The following is an 11460-nucleotide window of genomic DNA, read 5'->3' as shown; positions in this document are numbered from 1 at the left end:
TCTTCCTGCTCTCATCTCTGACTCTCTCTCTCTCTCTCTCTCTCTCTCTCTCTCTCTCTCTCTCTCTCTCTCTCTCTCTCTCTCTCTCTCTCTCTCTCTCTCTCTCTCTCTCTCTCTTCTTCTTCTTCTTCTTCCTCTTCTTCTTCTTCTCCCTCACCCTCACATTCTAACTTCCGGTGGTGCCATTTTACACACACACACACACACACACACACACACACACACACACACACACACACACACACACACACACACACACACACACACACACACACACAGAAAGATATATATATATATATATATATATATATATATATATATATATATATATATATATATATTATGTATGTATGTGTGTGTGTGTCTGTATATGTGCGCATATAAGTGCCCGCGTACATACGTTCCTAATACCTCTTTCAAACAAAATCCACGTTATTCTGACCCCTTTTCTCCCCCTCCCAGAGCCAAGCGAAGTCCTCCCTCCAACAAACAAGCAGAAAACAGACCATGGCAAACCCCAACGCCAGCGCCTCCTCCTCCTCCGCCACCCTCGCCTCTCTCAGCCGCTTCTCCACCGTCGACTACGCCATCTTCGTCATCCTCCTGCTGGCGTCGCTGCTGGTGGGGATGCTCTCGGGATGGCGCAGCGGCAAGAGGGACACCAAGGACTTCCTGACGGGGGGGAGGACCATGAACCCGTTCGCGGTGGTGCTCTCTCTCCTCGGCGGCGTCGTGTCGGCGCTCTCCGTCCTGGGTGAGTGGGGGGGGGGGGGCGCTGTGTCGGCGGGGGAGAGGGGAGAGGGAAGGGGAGGGAGGGATGGATGGATGGATGGATGGATGGAGGGAGGGAGGGGGAGGGAGGGAGGGAGGGAAGAGGGAGCGGGGAGGAAGGGAGAGAGGGAGAGAGAGATTGAGAGATTGAGAGATTGAGAGAGAGAGAGAGATTGAGAGAGAGAGAGAGATTGAGAGAGAGAGAGAGAGAGAGAGAGAGAGAGAGAGAGAGAGAGAGAGAGAGAGAGAGAGAGAGAGAGAGGGAGAGAGAGAGACGAGAGAGGGGAGAGAGAGAGAGAGAGGGGAGAGAGAGAATGAGAGAGAGAGAGAATGAGAGAGAGAGAGAATGAGAGAGAGAGAGAGAATGAGAGAGAGAGAGAATGAGAGAGAGAGAGAATGAGAGAGAGAGAGAATGAGAGAGAGAGAGAATGAGAGAGAGAGAGAAATGAGAGAGAGAGAGAGAGATAGAGAGACAGAGAGAGACAAAGAGAGATAGAGAGAGATAGAGAGATAGAGAGAGATAGAGAGAGATACAGAGAGATAGAGAGAGATAGAGAGATTGAGATAGAGATGAGATAGAGATAGAGATAGAGAGAGAGATAGAGAGAAGAGAGGAGAGAGAGGAGAGAGAGTTGAGAGAGAGAGAGAGAAGAGAGAGAGAGAGAGAGAGAGAGAGAGAGAGAGAGGGGGGGGGAGAGGGAGAGAGAGATGAGAGGAGAGAGAGAGAGATGAGAGAGAGAGAGATTAGAGAGAGAGAGATTAATAGAGAGAGAGATTGATGAGAGAGATAGATGAATAGATAGAGAGAGAAAGAGAGAGAGTTGAGAGAGATTGAGAGTTAGAAGAGAAGTAGAGAAAAGAAAGTAAAAGAGAAGAGGAAAGATGAAAGAGGAATAGAAAGAGAAAGAGAAGAGAGAGACAGAGAGAAGAGAGAGATAGAGAGGAAAGAGAAAGAGAGAGAGAATTGAGAATGAGAGAGGACAGTTGAGAGTGAGAGAGATAAAATTGAGAGATTGGAAGTAGAGGAGATGATGAGAGAGAGAGAGAGTTACACATTTTATTCATGCATTCACCCATTTAATTATTCATCTATTTATTTAGTCATTTGCATATTTGTTTGTCGCCTGTATACAATGGTTGTGGTGCTTTTTTGAAATCAGATGCGATGTTGAAAGAGATAGTTATCCTTTTTTTAAAGTATAGATAATTTCGTATAAATAAATTCTTTTTTTTTCATATTTGTGAAGATGTATTTCTAAGGGGAATTTTTTTTTTTATTAAAAAAATAATAAAGGAGATAGAGAAAACAAACAAGAATAAAAACGGAAAATAACAACAACAAAATTATTCTTACATGACTTGCAGTGCAGGAGGAAGTCAATATATAATTTTTTTCAATGACACCTGAATTTCTGTTGATGTTGCGTCGGAACTGAAGAACTGATATGTTTTTTTACCCCACATTGCAACCCTTGCACTCTGGTATAGCGATTTTTTTTCTATGAATCAGCAGATCTGTCTGTATTGCTATCTATCTGCCTGTCTATCTATTTGTCTGTCTTTTTGTTTGCCTTTTTATCAGTCCATCTGTAAGGACATATATTAAACTCGGGCGTACATGAGTGGTAATCTTTGTGTATATCTGTACCTATCTATCTTGCTGTTTACACAGGCGCGCACACTCATGCATATATATATATATATATATATATATATATATATATATATATATATATATATATATATATATATATGTGTGTGTGTGTGTGTGTGTGTGTGTGTGTGTGTGTGTGTGTGTGTGGGTGTGTGTGTGTGTGTGTGTGTGTATACACACACACACACACACACACACACACACACACACACACACACATATATATATATATATATATATATATATATATATATATATATATATATATATACTATATCATATATATCTATGGTAAATATTACGTGACACGATCCTGACTCCCTCTGACTAGCGACTCCCCTCGCCAGCAGCCTCGCGTCCCCTCAACCTTACCTTGAACAATCCCCACAGGAAACGCCACGGAAATGTACCTTTACGGAACGCAACTGTGGCTCAATCTCCTCGGCTGCATCTACGGCGCCTGCTTCGTCATCTCCACTCTCCTGCCGGTGCTTTACCCGCTCGGCCTCGCCACCATGAATGAGGTGAGGCGGGGGGGATGCTGGGGGCGGCGTGCGTGTGCTGGTGGGAGGCGGAGGTGTGGGTTTGTGTGTGTGTACGAGGATGCGGGTGGATGTAAAATTGCTCTCACGCATAGAGGGTGAATATGGGATTGTGTTTATACGCACACGCGCACGCAGGCGCACGCGAATCAGTACACGCACATACACATACACATACACATACACACATACATATACACATACACACACACACACACATACACACACACACCACCATACCACAAAAAACGTAAAGAATGACTCTAGAATTGTGCTTTATGTAAAAAAAAGAAAAAAGAAAAAGAAAAAAAAAAAGGATTCGTAATAGGGAACTTTCGCTTGTACTGTTTTTTTCTCATTTTTAAAATTATTATTATTATTATTTTAATTATTATTATGATTTTATCAATCTATTTATTTATATACCTTCCTATCCACGACTATCTTATATGTACATATATATTCCCTCACTATGTCCCTCCCACCCACTAACCGACCTCCATTTTCCTTCCCCAACTTAGTACCTACAGTTACGCTTCGATTCGCCGGTCCTGAGGAAACTAGGCTCGCTGTGTCAGCTCGTCAACAGCGGGTTTTATTTGGGCATCTGTCTGTATGCCCCGTCGCTCACCCTCAGCTCGGTCACCAGGCTGCCTATGTGGGCGGCGATCGTGTCTCTGGGCGTCATCTGCTCCGTGTATATTTCCCTGGTGCGTTCTTAATGGATTCGTGATGAATGGGGAGATAGAGATGGATGGGTGTGTTGGTTATGGTGTATGTATGTGTGTGTATATATGTGTGTCTATCTGTCTGTTTGTCTCTCGCTCTTTCTCTGTCTCTCTCTCTTTCTTTCTTTCTGTCTCCCTCTCCCTCCCTCTCCCTCTCCCTCTCCCTCTCCCTCTCCCACTCCCACTCCCACTCCCACTCCCACTCCCACTCCCACTCCCCCCCTCCCTCCCTCCCTCCCTCCCTTCCCTCCCTCCCTCCCTCCCTCCCTCCCTGGAATTCGCACCTTCCCCCCGACTCTACTTTTGTCCATGACTGAACCCAACCCTCCCCTCACTCCCAGGGCGGCGTGAGGGCGGTGGTGTACACAGACGTCCTGCAAACGACGGTCATGTTCGTGGGCGTCTTGGCTGTGGTCATGCAAGTGTGTATCGATCTCGGAGGCTTAGATGAGGTGTGGAGCCGAGCCGTCGCGGGAGATCGGATCGACTTCTTCAAGTAGGTTCGGAGAGAATCGAAGTCGGCTTGGAAAGGATCGTTGATGGTCTTTTCTTTAATGTCGGTAATTACTTGTTTTGAATTATATATATGTATATATATATATATTTTAATATCGGTGCATATATTTCCTTCAGTCATTCCGTTGCGTTTATAATTGGGAAAATATTATTTAGATCGATGCTGTTTCTACATTTACACAATTATTAACCTCCTCATATATTATCTATGTATTTGTTAATCTATTTATATCTGCCTCATTTTTTTCATTGTGTTTACGAAAATGTTACGTAGATCGATGCTGTTCTTGTGCGCCTATACCATCACTAATCCCCTTATCACTTATGTATTTGTATAGTTATTTATTTACTTCTTTATTTTTATTTACCACCACAGCTTCGACGCGACTTTTCTATGTATTTGTTATCATCTGTGTTTTTGTTTATTTATTATTTATTTATTTATTTATTTATATAGCTGCATTTACCCGCACAGCTTCGACCCGAGCCCCCTGGTGCGCCACACGTTCTGGTCGGTGCAGGTCCTGGGCGCCTACTTCTTCGTCAGCACCATCGGCATCTCGCAGCCGCAGTACCAGAGGCTCGTGTCCGTCAGGAATCTCAGGATATCGCAAATGTGAGTCTATTGTAGTTACTTTATCAGCTGGATTTTTACACAGATTTTGTCAGCGGTTCGTTCGCAGTGTCGTGATTTATGTGGTTTGTGTACGTCATGATATGTGGTAGGCTACGAAGCCTTACCATATTTCATTAGTCTTGTTCCTCATGCGTATTGTATACTGTTAGGCTAATTAGGGAATCCGATTAGATGACATTTAAGATGAAAAGAGAAAGAAAGAAAAATGTATGCTATGGACTGACTGGGGAATCCAATTAGAATACATTAAAAAGAAAGGAGGGAAAAGAAGAATAAAAAAAATCAGTGCACTCCATCACCTCCAAGAATAGAAGACTCGTAAGAGAATGAATGAATGAATAAATAGATAAACAAAGAAATAACAACAACAACAATAGTAATAACAGTTACAAAATCCCACCTTATCACACTCCTCTTCACCTTCCTTACCCCCTTTCCTCTCTCTCTTCCTCTCCTTCCCAAGGCTCTGCATCGCCTTCGTCATCGGACTCATACTCCTGTGGTCTCTCTTCTACCTCTCGGGCCTCGTCGCCTACGCCGCCTACGAGGACTGCGACCCCCTAAGCAACGGCCAGATCGAGAAGCCAGACCAGATCCTCGCGTTTCTCGTGGCCGATAAGCTCCACCACCTTCCTGGGATGACCGGGGTGTTCGTCGCAGCTGTGGCCGGCGCCGTGCTGAGGTAAGGGGACCCGAGGTCTATACGCAGGGACGTCATGCGCGAGACGGACGATTTGAGCTGCTCAGAGACGAGACCTTGAGGATGCCTGTGGTGCGGGGAGGTTAGTGGGAGGGGCTGCGGCTATGCGGTGATTACGCCGCTTGGTGTTGTTGGGAGTAACTTTGATTATGGGCAAGGGGAAGAGAGGAGGAGGGGGAAGGGGAAGAGAGGAGGAGGGGGAAGGGGAAGAGGAGGAGGGAAGGGGAAGGGGAAGGGGAAGGGGAAGGGGAAGAGGGGAATGAGGAGGGGGAAGGGGAAGGGGAAAGGGAAGGGGAAGGGGAAGAGAGGAAGAGGAGTAAGGGGAGAGGGAAGGAATGGAAGGGGGTGGCTCTGATTAGGCAATTAGGTGTTAACTAGGAGTAACTGATACATGGAAATGGGAGTTAATTAGGAAAAATATAGGCGTAACTCGGGTCATGGATAAGGTTATATCAGTACTCTATTCATGATGATGTCTGCATTCATGGGAGTAACATTTGTAGTGTAAGGATATATTAATGGGATTATCATTTTGTATTTGAGAACAGTTCTGATTGTGTTGATAACCTCGAAGCTTAGGACATGTTACTAATAGGTTGGTGAGTTTTTTCAATTTTCCTTAAATTTGGAGCCAGATTTAAAATATCGTTCGTGTAATCGTAATGACAAAAAAGTTACTGACCAGCTGATTGTAAAATGATATAAAACATGGGATGAAATAAATTTGTATGTTATACTCGTTTCCCCTATTATACCTTCTATATATCGTTTTCTTTGATTCATGTATATTATTTACAGAAAATTATCTAAATATTATTATGTTTTAGGTACACTCACTATCTGGTTTAAAATAACATTTATTAGACACTTGAAACGAATGCCTTTTTAGTCAAAATACATATTAACCTTTGATTTTAACTATAAACGTAGAAATATAAAACCGATACGCTGCTCAATGGAAGGGGAAACTCTCCTAAACATCAACGTCGAAGTATTTGGCATTCCTTGATTTATTTATTTACTTGTTATCTTTTTCTTTAGTTTAGAGCCATTCGTTCATCATTGATGCCTTATTCATTCATTACTCAACCAATTTCTAATCACATACCGAATATTTATTCATTATTCTAAGCCATATCCAACCACCTACCGAAATATCAGTACATTATTGATTTCATTCATCCATTTCCACCCACCTCCTGCCCAGTTCATCCACGATTTAACCCCCTTTCAATTCATCCATTTGGCTCCTTTGCAGTTCCCTCTCGTCGCAAGCCAACGCAATGGTGGTGCTTCTGTGGGAGGATTTCCTGAACGGCTTTTGGGTCTTCAGAGACATCTCGCACACGAAGGCTAAGACGATAACGCGGGTCTTGTGTAGGTATACTGTGTGTGCTGGGGAGAAGAGAGGAAGGCGGGGGAAGAGAGGAAGAGGGGAAGAGAGGAAGAGGGGAAGGGGAGAAGAGAGGAAGAAGGGAAGAGAGGAAGAGAGGAAGGGCGAGGTGGGAGAGGAATGGGAGAGGGAGGAAGAACGGAGGAAGGAGGAAAGGGGAAGAGGGAGAGGGAGAATGGGAAAGGTTAGGAGAAGGGAAAGGGAAGAGGAATTGGAAAGGGAGGAAGAGGGAAGAGGGAAGAGGAAAGAGGTAGAGGAATGGGAAACTGAGGAAGAGGAAGGGAAAAAGAGGAAAAGAGAAAGGGGGAAGATGGAATCTTTGGAGAAATCTCGCACAAGAAGGCTAAGAGGATAGGGGAGGGATAGAGGAAGGAGAAAGAGAATGGAGACGAGAGAGAACATGAAATATAAGACGATCACGAGGATATTGTGTAGGTATACCGTGTGTGTTCGAGGAATAAGGGGCAAAGGAAGAGAAAGGGAGGAGAAAAGGATGGGAAGAGAAAGAGAGGAAGAGAGATAGAAGGGGAGGGGGGGGAGAAAAAAGGGGAAGAAGAAAGGGATAGGAGGAATGACAAGGGACGGAGAGGAAGGGGAGGGGCAAAGGGGAAGGGAAAGGATGAAGAATGAGAGAGAAAGAAAGAGAAAAAAGGAGAAAGAAAAAAGAAAAGACAAGAAGAAAAAAAAGTTAGACAAATATAAGTAATAAAATAATATCTATTCCACAATGACTCAACTTATAAATATTTTCCAACAAACTAAATATGCAAACCCATTGACTAAATATACATCTTTACCCCCAGCCTCATGCATGGGTCTCCTGGGCATCGCTCTGGCGTTTCTGGTCGCCAACCTTGGCACCTTATTCCAAGTAGGCTACAGTATCAGTGGCGCTCTCGTTAGCCCCCTGGACGGACTCTTTGTAACAGGAATCTTAGCCCCTTGGGTCAACGAGAAGGCAAGTTTTGAGGATTTGATCATGTCATAGTTTTTGTGTTGATCCTTAAGTTATTAAATGAAATTGTTGCTCTTGTTTCGTTCTCAAGGAAGTGCTTAGGATGTGATATTTGTTTTTATACCGTTCAGGTTATATGGAAATGTTTTGGTTAACTCGAAGGCAAGTTTCAAGAGTATGATAACGTTATTTTGATAAAGAATGTAAGGTAAGTGTTAATTACATGGTAATTTGTTTTTTATGCTGATTATGTAACCTTTAATTGCAGAATAAGGCTATGTGTTTGTTCAATATGAGGTAAGTTCTAATGATATGATAATGTATTCATTTTCTCTACAAAGCAGTAATTCCAAAACTTTAGTTAATCGCGTATCCCTTGTATTTTTTTTGTCTGTGTCTGTTTGGATTTTGAAAAGTGTGGATAAGTTGCATATGACATTGGAATACGAAAACTCAACCTTATAATGAAATTAATAATTGCTTACATAGAGATGAATGAAAATATATTAGGTATTAGGACTGAGTCGCATACCAATAAGCCATTGGATACACGTGCTCTAGTTTGGGAATTTCTGCTCTGATGTAAATGCTTATTATAGGGCAATGTTATTTTTAATGTAAACTCTTCAGCTACATTCCAATCTTGTGTTCTTTCCATGTTAACTCTAGCATAAAGCCTAATTATATGACTGCGCTATTTGTATGTTAACTTTGTACCAAGTTGACGTCAATGTTTAAATACATGGTGGCAGTAGTGTTAATGATATGGTGAGGAAGACGATGCTAATTATAGTAAGTACTGGTAGTGGTTATGGGATAGTGATGATCTTAGAAATTCTGATTTTTAGTAATAATGGTAGAAGTGGAAATGGTAATGATGATTTTGATCTTCAGTTAGCAAATATTTTGATTTCAGGCTAGACTGCAATATACATACAAGAGCCGGGCAAAACATATCATCACAAAGATATCACTGAACCGATTGAGCTTATCATCAGATCCTCTTGTTAACACACACACACACACACACACACACACACACACACACACACACACACACACACACACACACACACACACACACACACACACACACACACACACACACACACACACACACGCACTCACGCACGCACGCACACACACCAATCCTCCCATCTAAGTGTTTCTTCGAAGCTTACCATTGATCTCTTCCTCAGGGTGCCTTAGCAGGCTTCATCTCAGCTCTGGGCTTTAACCTGTGGCTCGTGGTTGGGAAATTTGTCCACGGAGCTGGGAAGAGCGAGAAACTGCCCCTTTCGACAGATGGCTGTTTGGCAGAGGAATTGCTGTTGGGAGGAACCGTGAATGGCACTGGGGTAGTTATCAATGGAACTGATTACGTAGCCCTCACTACTACTACTACTACTACTACTACTGCTGCTCCTGTGAATCAGCTGATCGAGGAGAGGTGAGAAGGATGGGTTCAGGTGTGGGTGAAATTTTATTTTTATTATTATTATTATTATTATATATATATATATATATATTTTTTTTTTTTTTTTTTGGGGGGGGGGTGAACCTATCGATGTTTGTTTCTGGGTGTCTGCCTTTACGCCAGTTGATATATGCTCTCTCTCTCTCTCTCTCTCTCTCTCTCTCTCTCTCTCTCTCTCTCTCTCTCTCTCTCTCTCTCTCTCTCTCTCTCTCTCTCTGTCCCTCCCTCCCTCCCTCCCTCTGTCTCCCCCCCTTCCTCCCTCCCTCTGCCCCCCTCCCTCCCTCTGTCCCCCTCCCTCTCTCTCCCCCTCCCTCTCTCTATCTCCCTCCCTCCCTCCTGCTCACTATCTGTCTCAAATTCCCTATTGTAACTAATTTATTGCGAAGCTACTTACCAAAATATATATACACATATAACTATAAAAAATACTCCCCTTCTTTATCCAGCAGCCAGTAGTACTTAAAGAGCAGTAATACACATATCTACAAAGTGTTATTAACTACTCTTCCTCTCTGTAGTAATTATACCTAAATACACCCAAGTACACCTAAATACCCCTCCACATAGTACCACAGAGTTCCCTTCTCCCACAGAGACTACATCTGGGTCTACGATATTTCTTACTGTTATCTGGGTGCCGTGGGAATCCTGATCGTCCTCACAGTATCGACGGTGGTGTCCGTGATAACAGGTGAGTAACGCTTTTGGCTCGGGCTGTGATGGGGAGTCTTGCTGGTGTCTGTGCAATTATTGATGGTGTATTTTTGTTGTTGTTGATAGTAATAATAGTGATGGTGGTGGTGGTGATGAAGGTGATGGTGGTGGTGGTGATGATGATGATGATGATGATAAGAATATCATCAATCTTATTAATATATTACTTCTACTATTACTGTTATTTGTTATTTTTTGTCATAACCATCATCATCATCATCTATCATGACTGACTCACTTTCATTCAGTTCTTTGGCTTACATATATAGATATAGATATAGATATAGATATAGATATTTATCTTAGTTATTCCAAACTATTCAACCGTATCCATGGCTAATACACCTCCATCGAATGTAAGTTTTTTCCTCTCTTTCTCCACTCCGCAGGCGTTCGAAGGCCTGAGGAAACGGACGAGAGTTTGGTCAGCAAGAGGTGTCTTGCCTTCTACCGATGGCTTTGCGACAGATTCTTCCCGAAGAGGAATTACAGCGTGGACAACGGGACTTTTGATGTCAAGAAGGAAGGCGTGGATAATCGAAGTGCTGACGTCATTACGGAAGCAAGCGGGGTTTCGAATGATATGGAAATGAAGTCAGTGAAGTGAACGTCCGTGGAAAGAGGTGTAGGAGAATGTGTGATCCGTTTTCTATGCAGTGAAAGAGAAGGAATGACATTTACGGGTAGACTGATGAAAATATGTTGTAGTGGCCGGTAAAGGATAGAGTAAATTTGAATGAAACTCGTGCTGTACAGAGAACAGTGAATAGAAATATGTTGAACACACAATAAATACCCTTTGTTATATTCGTTGATAGAAGGGATTGGAACGATAATGCTAATGAAAATATAAATAGGGGAAAAAAATTATCATGAAAATGTCATTGTTTACAACATCGTCAAAATCATATTCACTCACCAATGTTACATTCATCATTTTATGAATCTCCTTGTTCTTTATTAGCATCACCATATTCCTTGGACTGTGTGATAATTTAGTACATATCTTGTAAGACTGAAAGAAAAATAATCTTTAAGGTTAACGCAGTAATGATTCTATGCCTGGTGGTACCTGATATATATAGGTTATATCTCTTTTTGTTTCTTTTACATAAAGTGAGAATGAGAGGTAGTTTATATATTGTGTGGGAATATTATGAATGAGACAATTTTTTTCGGTTTATAAAATAGACATTTAATATTTTGGATACTGCATGTTCTGAGTCAAGTAATTTTAATGAACATGAAAAATATAATAATGTATAAAATATCAAAACGTCCTTTTTATTCTCAATCGTATATTTTCTACATTTGTTATAGTGAGCTCTATATTCTGTTGTAATACAGAGATTAATAATGTTTAAAATAGATTA

At 42.2% G+C, this 11460-nt stretch overlaps 1 protein-coding gene across 2 annotated transcripts in view; it reads left to right on the top strand.

The window, feature by feature from the left end:
- LOC119578656 (sodium-coupled monocarboxylate transporter 1-like) overlaps positions 1-11460 on the top strand; it is a 21702-nt gene extending 10242 nt beyond the window's left edge. For both annotated transcript variants that reach the window (XM_037926220.1, XM_037926219.1), the window contains exons 2-12: positions 463-754; positions 2816-2949; positions 3489-3677; positions 4037-4191; positions 4687-4827; positions 5312-5530; positions 6807-6925; positions 7745-7899; positions 9096-9346; positions 9967-10064; positions 10477-11460. In XM_037926220.1, the coding sequence (XP_037782148.1) occupies positions 508-754; positions 2816-2949; positions 3489-3677; positions 4037-4191; positions 4687-4827; positions 5312-5530; positions 6807-6925; positions 7745-7899; positions 9096-9346; positions 9967-10064; positions 10477-10694 (1926 nt within the window). In that variant the 5' untranslated portion in view covers positions 463-507 and the 3' untranslated portion in view covers positions 10695-11460. The remainder of the gene's footprint in view (positions 1-462; positions 755-2815; positions 2950-3488; positions 3678-4036; positions 4192-4686; positions 4828-5311; positions 5531-6806; positions 6926-7744; positions 7900-9095; positions 9347-9966; positions 10065-10476) is intronic.

The sequence above is a fragment of the Penaeus monodon genome, chromosome 11 (assembly GCF_015228065.2).
Source record: "Penaeus monodon isolate SGIC_2016 chromosome 11, NSTDA_Pmon_1, whole genome shotgun sequence".
Classification (NCBI taxonomy): Eukaryota; Metazoa; Arthropoda; class Malacostraca; order Decapoda; family Penaeidae; genus Penaeus; species Penaeus monodon.
This window is presented reverse-complemented; position numbering and strand designations above follow the sequence as displayed.